The 17,216-nt window shown below is 44.1% G+C and overlaps 1 protein-coding gene across 3 annotated transcripts in view; it reads right to left on the reverse strand.

Annotated features, from left to right (window-relative positions):
- The window catches only part of AEBP1 (AE binding protein 1), a 48,411-nt gene that overhangs the window by 10,571 nt on the left and 20,624 nt on the right, over positions 1 to 17,216 (reverse strand). For all 3 annotated transcript variants that reach the window (XM_081890860.1, XM_081890862.1, XM_081890861.1), the window contains exons 9-18: positions 17,085 to 17,183; positions 15,538 to 15,609; positions 13,405 to 13,514; positions 9,576 to 9,715; positions 7,915 to 7,999; positions 6,747 to 6,891; positions 5,903 to 5,994; positions 3,958 to 4,081; positions 1,617 to 1,813; positions 99 to 278 (exon numbers count right to left, since the gene is read on the reverse strand). In XM_081890860.1, the coding sequence (XP_081746986.1) occupies positions 99 to 278; positions 1,617 to 1,813; positions 3,958 to 4,081; positions 5,903 to 5,994; positions 6,747 to 6,891; positions 7,915 to 7,999; positions 9,576 to 9,715; positions 13,405 to 13,514; positions 15,538 to 15,609; positions 17,085 to 17,183 (1,244 nt within the window). The remainder of the gene's footprint in view (positions 1 to 98; positions 279 to 1,616; positions 1,814 to 3,957; positions 4,082 to 5,902; positions 5,995 to 6,746; positions 6,892 to 7,914; positions 8,000 to 9,575; positions 9,716 to 13,404; positions 13,515 to 15,537; positions 15,610 to 17,084; positions 17,184 to 17,216) is intronic.

The following is a 17,216-nucleotide window of genomic DNA, read 5'->3' on the forward strand; positions in this document are numbered from 1 at the left end:
ACCCACAGCGCCACCCGCGTCCCTCTATTCTCCCGCAGCTGCCCTTTTCAGGATTCGCATGCCAAGTCAAGCTTGTACGGAAGCAAGAGAATACTTACAGCAGTGTCCTCTGCGAGATAGTGCTCAGGGATGGGGATATGGTGGTTGGGGACTTTGTGCGGTACCCATTTCCTCTCTTCTGCAGCCCAGAGGACGCTATTGAGATCAGGGAAGTTCTCAAAGATATCGTACCCTTCCTCACTCCAGTGCCCCAGGGCCCAGTTCCCCAGCTCAGAGCCCTGCAAAGAGACAGAGGATGTGGTCTCACGGTTATTCACAATGGTGGCAAAAATCATAGGTTTGCTCTTCAGGTAGCCTAAATCACAAGCAAGCGTTCAAACGTTTGCTTGGTACCACTGTCCTCTGGTGAGTATAATGAACGACTGGCATTCCTCCAGCCTTAGGATTGTTTTGGCAGTGGCATAGTGATATTTGCCTCTGTCCCAGCTACACAGGGTGGAATGGAAGCCTGGGGGTTGTTTGGTCCTTTTGCTGCAGAATTTTGATATTTACCTTTTTTTCATTTTTCCAGCAACAACGTTGAGCCCAAACTGATTCACAATCTTAACAATAGCATTTTAAAAATAGCAAATGTTTTAGTCTATATAATCATATCAAAAAACACAATAGCATGTAAATGAGGCAAAAACGAATATATTGAGCAAACAATTAATACAGCTCAATACAAACTGCTACAGAACAACCATAACTAGATCCTACCCACCACCATCTTTAGTTTGGCTAGCAAGACCAGTAAAACATTGTGAATCCCTTTTCAGAAGGCAGAGAGAAAGAGAGAGAGTAGATATATAGATGATAGATAGATAGATAGATGATAGATGAGTAGATAGATAGATGATAGATAGATAGATAGATAGATAGATAGATGATTAGATAGATAGATATAGATATAGATGATATATAGATATAGATATAGATAGATAGATAGATAGATAGATAGATGATAGATAGATAGATGATAGATGATAGATAGATAGATGATAGAGTTTTATTCAATCTAACCCCCCTTCCCCGCTCCAACCCTTACTTCTCTTCCCTCTCTTTAGAGTTGGGATGGGGGAAAAACTAAATTAAATTTACATTTAATGGCAAATATACCCAATTTGCACTTTCTGAAACAAGATGCAAACCAAAACAAAGCCACCTGTCGAAATTTGCACTTTCTGAATTTGGCAGTGCAGTTCTCCAGCCAGGTAATGTGTACAAAAATGCATGCACTACTATAAAGTGTGCATATAAATGCATATATTAGTGATTATGACGAACAAGATGCATAATATTTTTTTTTAAGTCGCCTTGCACAAATGTGTGTACATTAGGCAAAGGTTCATTCAGAAAAGTGTGTATCAGAAGAAATTCACCCTAAAATGAAATTGAATTTTCATGACTTTTTTTTTTTAAGTCGTGAACTCAAGTGGAAATGTGGAAAACAGAGCTTGAGCTGGAAAAATTAGAAATGGAGAGAAATCGAATTCCTACTTCACAGTCCCATATTCCCATTCCTACTTCAGAGTCTCTCAATCCACACTGCAAAGCTTGATCCCAACCAGACTTACCATTTGGCTGGCAATCTCATAGCCGTCGGGGTTGAGTGAGGGGACGAGGTGAATGCGGGTCTCCGTCACCAGGTTCCTCACACGAGGGTTCCCATCCTTGTATTCCTTGCACATAAACTGCATCAACATGAGCAGCAGCTCCCGACCCAGGACCTCATTGCCGTGGATTCCTGCCGTGTAGCGGAACTCTGGCTCTCCTGCAAGAAGGCGAGGAAAGAGGCAGGTTTGCCGTGCTGCTCCATTAGAAAAGGCTCACCTAAGTAAAGTCACTCTAAAGTCGTGATTCTTAGTTCCAGAGAATCTAGATGATGTTGCTGCCAACCTGTTGCATTCCAGCCAGTGTTGTCTTCCCATCCCCCCCCAACCTTTGCGCAAACTCCAGTGGCAGCATCAAACTCTCTGATACGGACAGACAAGAACTATTCAGCTTCTTTGGGGCTGCTGAGTTGTACTCAGAAGAGACCCATTAAAATTAAAAATATCTTAAAGAGCATTGTAAAAAATGTGAATTCTCTGGCAGGCTTAGACTGTGTGGACATAAAAAACCTTATTAAAATAAAAATCTGGGAGAAGAGTGATAATGAAAAGTGCGCTATTCTGAAGAAACCTGGGACACTTGATGGGGTGACTGGAAGTCATAAAAGAAGTTGAAGAAATTAACTTTTTTTGTAATTTATATTATCCTTTGGGGGTTTTTTGTTGACTTTCTTTTCTTTTTTTACAATCAATAAAACAATTTAAAATAATAATAACTGAGGAATCCAAGTCAGTCATGTCCATTGACGTCCATGAGAAGGACCAGCTTTGGCTACAACCCAAATTATTCATTCATCAATTGACTGACTAAAACTCATACTGTTAATTACTTTAATGTTTTTTTTTCATCTGTACTAATACCCCCCTTTCCACACCACCCATATCTGGGGTGCCAAATTTTAAAAAATATTGGAGGGACAGGTAAGCCCCACTGCATATAATTGATCACAAGGCATGGTGCACACATCCCATTTGAATGGCAATGTCCATCAATTGGGGGGACTGTCCCCCTCAAATATTTTGGGGAGCTGAAGGGACCTCAGCCCCTAGGAGTTGGCTCCTAGGACCCAAATATTGCCAGTATTCAAGAGAAATCTGGAAGCTGTGAGCTTTTGGCCTCTGCTTCAGCCTCTCTCTCTCTCTCTCTCGGTACTGGAATATTCCATGTTTATAATTGCGTCAGTCAAAATGTTGAATGGCATCCAGAGAAGCCAAGCATTCATAAACCTTTTGGGACTTCTGTTTCCCAGCTCAGAGTATTAAGATGGAGAGTCCAGACAATCTACAAAGCTGGCTTACAAAAAGTCCTGGCACAACGGATTTGTTCCAAAGGAGTTGTGGGATGGAGTAGGAGGTTTTGGGCTTTTTATGGTACCAGTATTTATAAAAGGCTAAGGGGATGGCTATGGTAAGCATACTTTTTAAAAATAAAAAAATCTGAACATCAGGCCCAGACATTGTTATGGAAATGTTGACAAAGGTGAAAGCCAGGCAGTTAATATAACTCAAGCGTGCTCACCCGACTATATGGAGAGCAGACCTTGTTAAAATAATGTTCTCTTGTTTTTTGGAAGAGAACTAGGTTTTGGATCGAACTAGGTTAACATCATACACTTACAAGGTTCACTCCCAGGGCTTCGTGTGCCAGCAAGTTAACGCTGGGAAATGGGGCATGTCAGCAGATGCGTCGACTCAGACTTACAAAAACATGACTTTGCACTGGGCTTGCAGGGGTGTTTGTTCATCTGAATACTTGCCCTCGCCTGCATCAAAGCCTCAGGGCTGTAATGGGCTTTGAGGCAGATCCCAGGAGTCTTTGGGGGAAGCCATAACTGCTTAAGGGTGGCACTGTGCGTTAAACCACAGAGCCTAGGGCTTGCCGATCAGTAGGTCGGCGGTTCAAATCCCCACAACGGGGTGAGCTCCTGTTGCTCAGTCCCAGCTCCTGCCCACCTAGCAGTTTGAAAGCATGTCAAAGTGCAAGTAGATAAATAGGTACCGCTCTGGCGGGAAGGTAAACGGCGTTACCTTCCGTGCGCAGCTCTGGTTCGCCAGAAGTGGCTTAGTCATGCTGGCCACATGACCCGGAAGCTGTACGCCGGCTCCCTTGGCCAATAAAGCGAGATGAGTGCCACAACCCCAGAGTCGGCCACGATTGGACCTAATGGTCAGGGGTCCCTTTACCTTTACCTTTATGACTGCTTAAAGTGGTATCAACAGTGCCTAAAATGCAGAGTGCACATGCGGTCACAATTGAAATGTGTTGATGGGCACTTTGAGACCATCTAATGGCCTCATCTCTCACCTAGCTCATGCTCTCCTGGATTGTCAGATATCTCCATGGCGTAGATCTTAAGTCCTCGGGAACTCTTGCCAATGTTGTAGATGCGGGTGATAGTGGGACACTCTTCATTCACCACCTTCATAAGCTGGAGGGAGAGAAAGCATTGCAATTTGCTGACCATTCAACCAACGGTGGAGGAGACCCTTGAGAGTCCCATGAACTGCAAGAAGATCAAACCTCTCCATTCTGAAGGAAATCAGCCCTGAGTGCTCACTGGAAGGACAGATCCTGAAGCTGAGGCTCCAATACTTTGGCCACCTCATGAGAAGAGAAGACTCCCTGGAAAAGACCCTGGTGTTGGGAAAGATGAAGGGCACAAGGAGAAGGGGACGACAGAGGACGAGATGGTTGGATAGTGTTCTCGAAGCTACCAGCATGAGTTTGAGCAAACTGCGGGAGGCAATGGAAGACAGGAGTGCCTGGCGTGCTCTGGTCCATGGGGTCACAAAGAGTCGGACACAACTAAAAGACTAAACAACAACAACAACAACCAAGAACTCGGGCACAACCTAGCACAGGGGTCGGCAACCTAAGGTCCGTAGGCCACAAGCGGCCCATGGGGTCGTTTAACCAGCCCATGGACCCCCATCGTCCGTTCAGGGACCCCTCCCCCTCAGTCGGCTCCCATGCGCCGCATAGCAAAGCGGGGACTACCTTCCGCGACGCTGGGCGGCACACCTCCTCCGTGCCAGAAGAAGCGCCGGAAATAGCATTTGTGCAAGTGTGGCGCACACACTCCGGCCCACCGCGGCATCTGTGGGAAATAGCATTTGTGCAAGTGTGCATGTGGCGCACACACTCCGGCCCACCGCGGCATCTGTGGGACCAAGTCACAAAAACTTTGCTGACCCCTGACTTAGCACAACAAATCCACTTCAAAGAAAAGAGAGAATGACTTTTGCGGTTAGGCAAGTTACAGGGAAAGACATTGAAAAGTGTGGGATGAATAAATGATTACTGGGAAGATGAATAAACACCATGCAACAAACCAGGATGAATGCTCCTTGGCGTATAACCTCCCAGCAAACAAATCAGATCAAATATTCAGTAAAGGCAAAGCAGCAATGAAATGGGTAGATAGACCACTCAGGAACCCTATTCTGCTTGAGCCGAGCCACTGGGAGTGGTTCTGGCTTTGAGTCATTGCCACATTTTCTTCCTTTCTTGCTTATACAGTGGTACCTTGGTTCTCAAACACCTTGGTATTCAAACAACTTGGAACCCAAACACTGCAAACACAGAAGTAAGTGTTCCGGTTTGCGAACTTTTTTTGGAACATGCTCTACAGTGGTACCTCGGGTTACATACGCTTCAGGTTACAGACTCCGCTAACCCAGAAATAGTGCTTCAGGTTGAGAACTTTGCTTCAGGATGAGAACAGAAATCGTGTTCCGGCGGCGCAGCAGCAGCAGGAGGCCCCATTAGCTAAAGTGGTGCTTCAGGTTAATAACAGTTTCAGGTTAAGTATGGACCTCCTGAACGAATTAAGTACTTAACCTGAGGTACCACTGTATATTGAGTGCCACACTTCAATTTTGAGTGTTACGCTGAGGTCTGTCTGTTTTTGCGGCTCTTTTTTGTTTTGTTTTTGTGACAGTGTGGAACCCAATTCAGCTACTGATTGATTGATTGCGTGACTGCAGTACATTTTTTATTGCTTTCATTTTATGGATCAATGGTCTCATTTAGATAGTAAAATTGCTGTTTTAGGGGTTGTTTTTAAAAGTCTGGAATGAATTAATCCATTTTGCATTACTTTCTATGGGAAAGCGCACCTTGGTTTTGGAACGCTTTGGTTTTGGAACAGACTTCCAGAATGGATTAAGTTTGAGAACCAAGGTACCACTGTACCTAACCAAAGCCTCTTGAAAGCAGCAAATGTCAAGGCTGAGGCTCTTGTCCTCACCTGTCTCATGTCCTTGTAGTTGTGGTGGCGGAAGTCCAGGTTGTCTACTGATGTCATCACTTCGTTCTGCAGGCTGTAATAGCTGTGGATGCCTGCAAAAAAATTATGAGAGGGACTCAAAGGCAGAAATTGATCATATTATTTATACTATTATTTAATATATTTATATACGCTGCTTTTTAAATAGAGAAAGCAGTTTAAATAAAATCTGAATGTTTGGTAAGTACCAATATAACATTTTAATAAACAAAACAGAAAATACTGTAAGTGGGATACAATCCCCAGCTTCTTCAAAAAAAGTAATTAAAATGTTATTCATGGAAGTAAAAAAAGGTAAAGGTAAAGGGAGCCCTGACAGTTAAGTCCAGTCGCAGACGACTCTGGGGTTGCGGCACTCATCTCGCTTTACAGGCAGAGGGAGCCAGCGTTTGTCCACAGACAGTTTTTCCGGGTCATGTGACCAGCATGATTAAACCACTTCTGGTGCAATGGAACACGGAAACCAGAGCAGCACACGGAAATGCCGTTTACCTTCCCACCAGAGTGGTACCTATTTATCTACTTGCACTTTTTGGGTGTGCTTTTGAACTGCTAGGTTGGCAGGAGCAGGGTCCGAGCAACGGAAGCTCACTCCGTCGTGGGGATTCAAACCGCCAATCTTCTGATCGGCAAACCCAAGGCTCAGTGGTTTAGACCACAATGCCACCCATGTCCCTACTGGAAGTAGACTCCTGTAAATTAATGAAATAGGACTAGCACTGGAGGCAACCCTTCATTCTTCTCTCTTCCTCCACCTCCTCCTGCCTTCGAGTAATATGGACTCTCTAGTCTAGTTCCTGCTTACTTGAGAGAGGGCAGCCCAGAACTTCCAGCCTCATGCAAAGACTACCATTCCAAGTCAGTGGGAAGATGCGAATGAAGCGGGCAACCTTTGGCTCTGGAAATTCAGTCATCACTGGTGTGTCCTTGTCAACATTTCCATAGAAAAGCTGGAAAAGAAAAAGAGACAGTTTTCAGTTATAAGAGACAAGAAACACATGTGGCCAGTTCTGAGCAAAAAGACCCAGATATTACATTTCCCCTATTGCTGTGGGCTTGAGGTTCTCATTTTTCCACCCTCTAAGGTCCTCCTGACACAACTCCTTGAATACCAGGTAAGTCCAGTTAAGTCCAGTCAAAGGGTTGTGGAGCTCATCTCACTTTCAGGCCGAGGGAGCCAGTGTTTGTCCATGGACAGCTTACTGGGTCATGTGGCCAGCATGACTAAACTGCTTCTGAACATTGTGACGGAAGCCAGAGCACACAGAAAGGCTGTTTACCTTCCCACCACAGTGGTACCTATTTATCTACTTGCACTGGCATGCTTTTGAACTGCTAGGTTGGCAGGAGCTGGGACAGAGCATCTGGAGCTCACTCCATCGCAGGAATTTGAACCGCTGACCTTCTGATCAGCAAATCCAAGAGGCTCAGTGGTTTAGACCACAGCGCCACCCGCGTCCTTGAATACTACCTATGCTTAATGCAGAACAGTGAGAAAGTAGGCCGGTAGTAGATCCCTGAGTGATTTGATGCTGAGAAGCAAGGCCTTATATTTTTTACTACTACTACTATTATTATTGTTGTTGTTGTTGTTGCATTTTTATTAGGTTTTTCCAAAGTTGTTGCTTCCTGTAAATTATTATTTATTATTATTATAGTAGAGGGATACATAAACATAAACATGCGTGTGTGTGTGGATTTTATCCTACCTTCCCATATGTTCTCAGCCCCCATAATTCCAAAATTCTAAGCATCAAAGCAGATCCCTGCCACTCATTCTGCACCAGCCAAACCCTGATACATGAACAGCATGTGTTTTATTCTGAGATCTTATGATGAAGGACGGTGTATAAATCTAATAAACAAACAAATAAACAGCATCCTTGTGGGCCGCTCACAATACCCCAGAGGGAAATCTCAACAGACAAAACGCTTTTAAAGCACTGAGGGGACTTTTCCAATGCAACACGTACCATTTCCTCGTATCCGTTGCTGTATATGAGCCAGTTCATGCTGTCATTGCTGAAGCCCACGTGGAAGGTGGTGACGAAGTCATCGCTGTTGAAGAAAGAAGACAAAAAATGAAGGAAAGTTGTAATTAAGCAGCCTTCCAAGTTCAGCATTCAAATTTTATTTTTTAAAGGTTTTTTAAGGGTTTTTTTAAAGCACAATTCTTATCCTTTTGTTTTTGTAAAGAATTTTTATTCATTTTCCAATTAAAAAAACATTCATATTAGTAACAAATCAAACCAAACCTTTCCACATCTAAAAACAAAAAACAATATTGCCAATTATATGGTTCAAATTAATTAATTTCAATGGGACTTGCCGTGTTCTGGATTTCAAAAGCCCAATATCCATCCTTTATCATTCTGCTATCTTCTCTATTACTTCACAATTTTCCAATCCTGATATTAACAATCTCCTCTCTCTATCAGTCAGTCGCTAGTATAACTCACTATCTTGTTTTATTTGACCATTCCTTATTTCTATAATCTCGCATGGGGCTAAAAAAAAGCACAATTCTTATCCTAATGAAGGAAGCACGTGGGTAAGAAAGTAAGAAGTCTGTTAAACTATGCAAAATGACTGCTTCGTAATACGCAACACTCAACATCTAGTTTTTTAACCACAGATTTTTTTGATGGGTGGGGATCCTAGTGCAGAATAAACACGGTCTTCCCTTCTTCCATTCGTACCTATTGATTTGCACTAGGATCCTTGCCCCTCAAAAAAAAATCTGTGGTTAAAAAGCTGGATGCTGATCCTTTGGTCTGCCCAACACATAGGGATGGGTTTTCCTCATTTGACATCTACAGCATGCATCTAAAGCACATGGCTTCCCTCAAAGAATCCTGGAAACTGTAGTTTGTGAAGGGTGCTGGAAACTGTAGCTCTGGGGGTAAACTACAACTCCCAGGATTCATCACCTTGCCAACAAAGGTCTGTATAGTTAAAGCCATGGTTTTCCCAGTAGTGATGTATGGAAGTGAGAGCTGGACCATAAAGACGGCTGATCACCAAAGAATTGATGCTGATGTTGGGGAAGATGGAGGGCAGAAGGAGAAGGGGACGACAGAGGACGAGATGGCTGGATAGTGTTCTCGAAGCTACAAACATGAGTCTGACCAAACTGCGGGAGGCAGTGGAAGACAGGAGTGCCTGGCGTGCTCTGGTCCATGGGGTCAAGAAGAGTCGGCCATGACTAAATGACTAAACAACAACAACAAGTAGGCGTGTGGCCTCTGTTTCTTATGTTGCCTATCTTAAGTTCATTTCCCCATATTTCCACATCACTTGGTTATGGTTTTTTTTTTAAAAAAGTCCTCATGAGAATTCAGCAGTATTTTGGTAAGAATTTCTTCAAAAATACATATTTTTAATGGAAGTTTGCTGAACATACCCACTTTTGCAAAGTATATTTCCCCAACAAAGTGCATTTCTGCATGCAATTTTCACCAATGCCTGCATTTTTATGCACACTTGGCCGGAGAACCGCACTACAACATTTGGAGAAGTGCGGCTTTCAAAGTCTAGCAGCATTTCAGCTCGCATGCAATTTAGGAATGTGCAAATTCGGCCGGCTCGCCTTTAATCTGAATTGAAATTCTCCCCCTTCCCTACCCACACGTACTGGATGAGAGAATCACGGCCCTGGGTTATGACTCCTGTGAACTTGGTGGTTCTTCTGGTGTCCACCTGAATCCACTGTACGCGGCTGTCATCTTCTGCACACCAAGCGCCGTCAAAAAAATCATCCTCGTTAGACCCTGCCTGCAAAGGGAGGCAGAAAGGAGAAGAGGAGGAGGAAGCAATATTGCTAATGACTTTATTCCCATTTTGTGAGCCACTTTGCTGGGTTGGTAGCAGAAAGGCGGGGTGCAACTGTTTTAAATACATCTATCTATCTTTCCTTATTATACTGTAAAGATGCAGTTATGGGGTCTGACCTGGGGCCGTCCAGCCTCTCTGTCTAGCTCTTGAAACTCTCCCCAGGTCAAAAAACCATGAACAATGCCCCTTTCAAGGTAAAAGGTAAAGGTAAAGGACCCCTGGACAGTTAAGTCCAGTCAAAGGCGACTATGGGGTTGCAGCGCTCATCTTGCTTTCAGGGCAAGGGAGCCCGTGTTTGTCCACAGACAGCTTTCTACGTCATGTGGCCAGCAAGACTAAACCACTTCTGGTGCAACTGAACAATGTGACGGAAGCCAGAGCACACAGAAACACTGTTTACCTTCTTGCTGCAGCAGTACCTACTTATCTACTTGCACTGGTATGCTTTCAAATTGCTAGGTTGGCAGGAGCTGGGACAGAGCAATGGGAGCTCATCCCATCGCAGGGATTCGAACCGCCGACCTTCTGATCGGCAAGCCCAAGAGTCTCAGTGGTTTGGACCACAGCGCCACCCGCATCTGATAATACCACTTGACTGGATGGAGGATAGAGGGGTGCCTTCAAATATGTGTAAAAGCCAGTCTACTGTATAGAGGTAACAATTTGCATTTGCTACTCTGCCAAAATTGGCCTCTGGCCCCACCCAGCCACTGACATGTGGCCCTTAGAAGGTTATCCAGAATCGAACGTGGTCCTCAGGTTCCCCACCTTTGTTGCACGAGTTCATTGCACGGTGTCATTGTTGAGTTTATAATGATAAACAAAATAACAACAAAACAATAATAGAGCTTGTGAATTATCATTTCACATTCAACTATTCAAGAACAGGATCGTGGCCACCAGAAGCTTTTTCACTTGGTATTATAGGGCAAGACATTAATAGACAAGATGTTGAACAGTTCTTATATGCAACAACAGCGGCAAGAGTATTGTTAGCCCAGAAATGGAAGCAAGAAGAAATTCCGGCGAAAAAAGAATGGCAGACGAAATTAATAGACTATGCAGAATTGGACAAAATGACAAGGAGGATTCAAAACCTGCGGGACCAGAGATTTACAGAAGATTGGAAGAAGTATATGAATTATTTGAAGAGCAACTGTGATGAACTAATTACGCTAGTAGGACTACAAGAAGTTTTATAAGGAGAAATATACGAAGTGTTACAAAGTAGAAAAAGATAGAGATATTGGTTATGAGTTTGAAATTTAATAGGGAAAATAAGAAATGCATACTAAGAGATTAGATTGGAAAATTTTCAGACAGGACTGATGAAAGTCAAAAAATTGAGTAAGTATGTTTAATTACTTTTGAAAATGATATGTTAAAAAACTAATTTATATATATATATATATATAGGTTTTGGTGTCCTCGGGTGTCTTCCCGTGTAAAAGTTGGGGTGTCTAGGCGACGTTTCGACGAGGTCTCACTCGTCATCTTCAGGCTGGTGCTTTCGGCTTCTTGTTACTGGAACAGAGCAGGATCTCAGTGTTTGAGTTCCTATAAATACTGTTGAGGGGGTGTGGTGTATAGCCTCCAATGTTCTGGGCAGAGAGGCAGTTCCCAGGCTAGTGTGCCTTTTCTTCTTTTGTTCCTTAATTACTTGAGGGATATCTTGAGTGATTTCTTGAGTGATATCCTGAGTACCACTTAGGTGGGTCATTAGGTGTGGATTAGTTGCTAAAGTCTTTGTGTCTTGACCTCTTGAACTTTGTGAAGAGTTTTTCTGAGAAGATGGCTGTATTGCACTTAGTTGTGCTCTGGCTTGGCTTCGTGTATAGGGGCGAGCTGTGGTTTTGTGGCCTGTGTCAGCCAGATCTGTGTAGGGATTGCAGGTGGGTGCAGCATCCGGAGGTGCCACCATGGTTTGGCTACTGGATGGTGTCTGTAATTTATCTGTGGAGAGGGTCTGGGTTTGGGTCTGGTGTGGTTGATTGGTGATGGCGTTCTGTGTGCCTCTGGATCTGGTGTCAGTTTTTGTGGGGAGGGCTAATTTCCAGATGTCTGGCAAGCGGGATGTGTCGTCACGCTTGTTCATGTTGTGAGGGTGTTTCTCTATCTCGATGGCTTCCATGATTATTCTCTTGTGGTGATGTTCCATGTTAAAGAGCAATTTGGAATCTGCAAAATTAATTTCGTGTCCTGTTTCTTTCATGTGTTGGAAAAGAGAGGAAGTTTTTTCTTCTTTTTTGACGGCATTCTTGTGTTCTGCGATACGTGCATTTATTCGTCTGTTTGTTTGTCCAATGTACGTGGCTGGGCAGACTTTGCAGGGTATTTCATAGACCCCTTTCCAAAAAGAAACACCCCCCAAAAACCAAGACACAGAAGAAAACAATGGCATGGCCCTCCTTCCTTATATCAAGGGCACTACAGATAAAATTAGCAAAATCCTCCATAAACACAATATCAAAACAGCCTTTTGCACCAACCAAAAAATAGCCAATATCCTCAGAAACCCCAAGGATAAAATCCAGTTGGAAAACCAAGGGGTCTATGAAATACCCTGCAAAGTCTGCCCAGCCACGTACATTGGACAAACAAACAGACGAATAAATGCACGTATCGCAGAACACAAGAATGCCGTCAAAAAAGAAGAAAAAACTTCCTCTCTTTTCCAACACATGAAAGAAACAGGACACGAAATTAATTTTGCAGATTCCAAATTGCTCTTTAACATGGAACATCACCACAAGAGAATAATCATGGAAGCCATCGAGATAGAGAAACACCCTCACAACATGAACAAGCGTGACGACACATCCCGCTTGCCAGACATCTGGAAATTAGCCCTCCCCACAAAAACTGACACCAGATCCAGAGGCACACAGAACGCCATCACCAATCAACCACACCAGACCCAAACCCAGACCCTCTCCACAGATAAATTACAGACACCATCCAGTAGCCAAACCATGGTGGCACCTCCGGATGCTGCACCCCCCTGCAATCCCTACACAGATCTGGCTGACACAGGCCACAAAACCACAGCTCGCCCCTATACACGAAGCCAAGCCAGAGCACAACTAAGTGCAATACAGCCATCTTCTCAGAAAAACTCTTCACAAAGTTCAAGAGGTCAAGACACAAAGACTTTAGCAACTAATCCACACCTAATGACCCACCTAAGTGGTACTCAGGATATCACTCAAGAAATCACTCAAGATATCCCTCAAGTAATTAAGGAACAAAAGAAGAAAAGGCACACTAGCCTGGGAACTGCCTCTCTGCCCAGAACATTGGAGGCTATACACCACACCCCCTCAACAGTATTTATAGGAACTCAAACACTGAGATCCTGCTCTGTTCCAGTAACAAGAAGCCGAAAGCACCAGCCTGAAGATGACGAGTGAGACCTCGTCGAAACGTTGCCTAGACACCCCAACTTTTACACGGGAAGACACCCGAGGACACCAAAACCTACATTCCTGTACCCGTGAAAATCTACGAAAGCATATATATATATATATATATATGAGAGAGAGAGAGAGAGAGAGAGAGAGAGAGAGAGAGAGAGAGAGAGAGAGAGAGAGAACACAGGATCATGGCTACTCCTGGAACAATGCCATTACCTGCATGTTAAGGCGACCACGGTGGGCTGCTAAGCCATGACGCAGCATGGAGGAAGATAAAATCTGATCATCCTCAATTCGATGGGATTCCATCCCAATGGGAGGGCATTCTGCAAAGCAGAAGGGGCAGAGCAGTTCACTTATTATTATTATTATTATTATTATTATTATTATTATTATTAAATTTGTATTCCATCCCTACACCCGTAGATCTCAGGGTGGTTCACTGCATAAAAATGTATTATAAAAGCACAAAATGCATAACAACAAGGACAAATCCAAAAACAAACCAACCAATATCCCCCCTCCATGCACCCAGTGGCATAGCGTGGGTTGTCAGCACCCAGGGCAAGGCAAGTAATTTGCACCCCCTAACCCGTGGATTTGCGCCCCCTAACCCTAACCCCCAGATGTTGTGCCCGGTGCGGCCGGCCCCCCCTGCACCCCCCACGCTACGCTACTGCATGCACCCCCACAGATATAGAGATCTGTCACTTGACGACTGTAGCAAGAAGCAACAAAATGATCACCACGTACTACTCTGGCTGCCAGCTCATTTTTAGGCTTAATTTAAGGTGCCCACAATAGTGTTTAAAGCCCTAAATCAATCAACTTAAAGACCACCCCCTTCCCCAGTGTCCCACTCAGATGTTAAGGTCAGAAGAGGGGGCCTTCTTGGTAGTGCAATCCTCCTCAGAGATTTAGAGTGTTGGTGACCCAGGAGTGGGCATTTTCTGTGGTAGCCCAAAGTTGTGAAATTCCCTCACCGCAACGGTGCATCACTGCACAGCTTTCATCATAGGCTGAAGACACAAGCCTCTGACACTTGAGATAACTTGAGATATCTAAATTTTAGGACCCATTCTGGTTGTATTTGTGATTTGTTCTGAACTGTTTTTAATGCTGTATTGTATATTGCAGTGGTACGACTCATGCAACGCATTGGCGACATGCAATAATTACCAAAATAATTATACATTCTTTATCAATCTTCTGAGAAAAATACAAAACCTTGTGTAAAGCCACAGAGATTTATGAACTACCCAACTTAAGATGAACTTACAATGTCTGGTTTCAATGGATTTTTCAAGTGCTTAACTCAGTCTTTTGTTTTCTTTATCTCTTTAGGTAAGTATTGTATATTGCGGCAACCCACCCTGGGATCCTCTGCTGTAAGGTAATAAATCTAGCTATCATCACCATCGCCATCCCAGACAGCTTTCATGCCAGTTCATGGTACAGTGGGACCTCGGGTTAAGTACTTAATTCGTTCTGGAGGTCTGTTCTTAACCTGAAACTGTACTTAACCTGAAGCACCACTTTAGCTAATGGGGCCTCCTGCTGCCGCCACGCTGCTGCTGCACGATTTCTGTTCTCATCCTGAAGCAAAGTTCTTAACCCGAAGTACTATTTCTGGGTTAGCGGAGTCTGTAACCTGAAGCGTATGTAACCTGAAGCGTGTGTAACCTGAGGTACCACTGTATTTGCCATCCTCTCATGAGACCTTCAGGTGCTATCATGTTCCCCCACCCCAGTCTTCTCTTCTCCAGGCAAAATATAGCCAAGTTGCTTTCACCTTCCGCCACAAATGCAAGTGAGGGTGGGCAGGTTATGTATTCAAGAGAGAGTCATCAGGTGACCATATATTGAGCAATGAACATCGCATGTTCCAAAATTCCAAAAAAGCAGTTCACTATGGTTCAATATTTCTCATAAAGGTAAAGGGACCCCTGACCATTAGGTCCAGTCATGTCTGACTCTGGGATTGCGCGCTCATCTCGCTCTATAGGCCAAGGGAGCGAACCAGAGCAGCCCATGGAAACGCCGTTTACCTTCCTGACGGAGCGGTACCTATTTATCTACTTGCACTTTGACGTGCTTTCGAACTGCTAGGTTGGCAGGAGCAGGGACCGAGCAATGGGAGCTCACCCCGTCACAGGGATTTGAACCGCTGAACTGATCGGCAAGTCCTAGGCTCTGTGGTTTAACCCACAGCGCCGCCCGCGTCCCTTAATATTACTCTTACCAACACACTTATGGGCATTATCAGATCAAGGATAACTGCCTGAGCAAATATTCCTCAGCTGGTCAGCCCAACCAATGCATTTTAACCTTTTTAAAAATCCCACTCACTTATTTTTTCTTCTGGAGTCCACTCGTCCTCATCTGTCTCCCATTTTTTCCCTCCTGTTTTCTTTGGCTTCCCTGCACATGGAGAAGAAACAGGGGTCAAAGTTTAGGGAGGAAATGTCCGGGGATAGAAAATATGGGGGCAGGGAATATGAAGAAAATTTAGAAAACTACGCATGGCACAAAAATGTTTGGCACTGGCCATCGCTGAGAAAATCTCTCAAAACTTATAAGGAACAGGGGGAAAAAAAGATAAAATTTACACACCATGGTGGCTATTTAATGAAACTGTTCTCAAACTCTTACAGATTGCTTTGCATTGCAATTTGAATACTGACTGAGGAATTCTATGGAATTCAAACTGTAGTGCAATAAAATACAATATGTAAGAAATAAAAGAAGCAAATGTAATGAAATTAAAAAATCATATGGCACATTCCAATTGTTACAACCTGCAGGGGGGAAAACATTAAGTGATCCACCATGATACTCAGCAGTGGGAGAGTAAGGCTGGCAACATTAACCTTGCCACATGGAAATCCCTTGAAGTGTCTGGAGACAGTCGGGTTGTGCATCCATAACAGTGACTAGAGCAGGAATGACTAGTGGAAGGAGCACAGAGAAAAGAAACGCCATGGTGCACCTGCAGCCGCAAAAGCCTTCATCGGCCCCAGCTGCAACAAAATATGTCTCTCCCATATCGGTTCTACAGCCACAGCAGGCAGTGTAATTCGCCAACAGTTTGACTTCACCTCCAAAGGTGCACTTCTCCATCGACTCCTGAGGTGGATGGATGTCAACAACAGCAATACAGAGGGAGGGAAGTTTGGGAACCACTGTATTAGATCACTCACGTCAACAAATAAAGGACTTTAAAATACGCTTGATTAGAATGTGTTGTCCACTGAACCTTAGCCACCAATGCAAATGTGTTGGTAACTCACTGACAGGCCTGGGCAATATAATAATAATAATAATAATAATAATAATAATAATAAGAAGAAGAAGAAGAAGAACAACAACAACAACAACAACTACAACAATAACGACAACAACAACAATAACAATCATTTCTACCCTGCCCATCTGGCTGGGCTTCCCCAGCCACTCTGGGCAGCTTCCAACAAAATATTAAAATACAGTAATGCATCAAACATTAAAAGCTTCCCTAAACAGGGCTGCCTTCAGATGTCTTCTAAAAGTCTGGTAGTTGTTTATCTCTTTGACATCTGGTGGGAGGGCGTTCCATAGGGCGGGTGCCACTACTGAGAAGGCCCTCTGCCTGGTTCCCTGTAACTTGGCTTCTCGCAGTGAGGGAACCACCAGAAGGCCCTCGGCGCTGGACCTCAGTGTCTGGGTAGAACAATGGGGTGGAGACACTCCTATATATTAATATATCACCCAGGACCAGTATGAGGAGCAGACTGTGATGTCACTTTCCCTCAGTATGTCGCTGGTGAAACTGCCACTGCTCCTGAGTCCCTCTGCTAGCAGCATCCTTTCCCTACCTCCCTGTATCGGTGCAGATCTCCTCCTTCAGGATTACCCACCTTTCCGTTCTTTGCTTTTCTCCTCTGTCCATTTGTCTTCCTCTGCATCCCCGTCCTCCTCCTCTTCCTTGCTGCTGCCAACACCCTTTTTCGGCTTCTCTGAAGCACAGCAAAGAGAAGCAGAGTTATCAT

Source organism: Podarcis melisellensis (genome assembly GCF_964234715.1).
Source record: "Podarcis melisellensis genome assembly, chromosome: 15".
In the NCBI taxonomy this organism is placed as follows: domain Eukaryota; kingdom Metazoa; phylum Chordata; class Lepidosauria; order Squamata; family Lacertidae; genus Podarcis; species Podarcis melisellensis.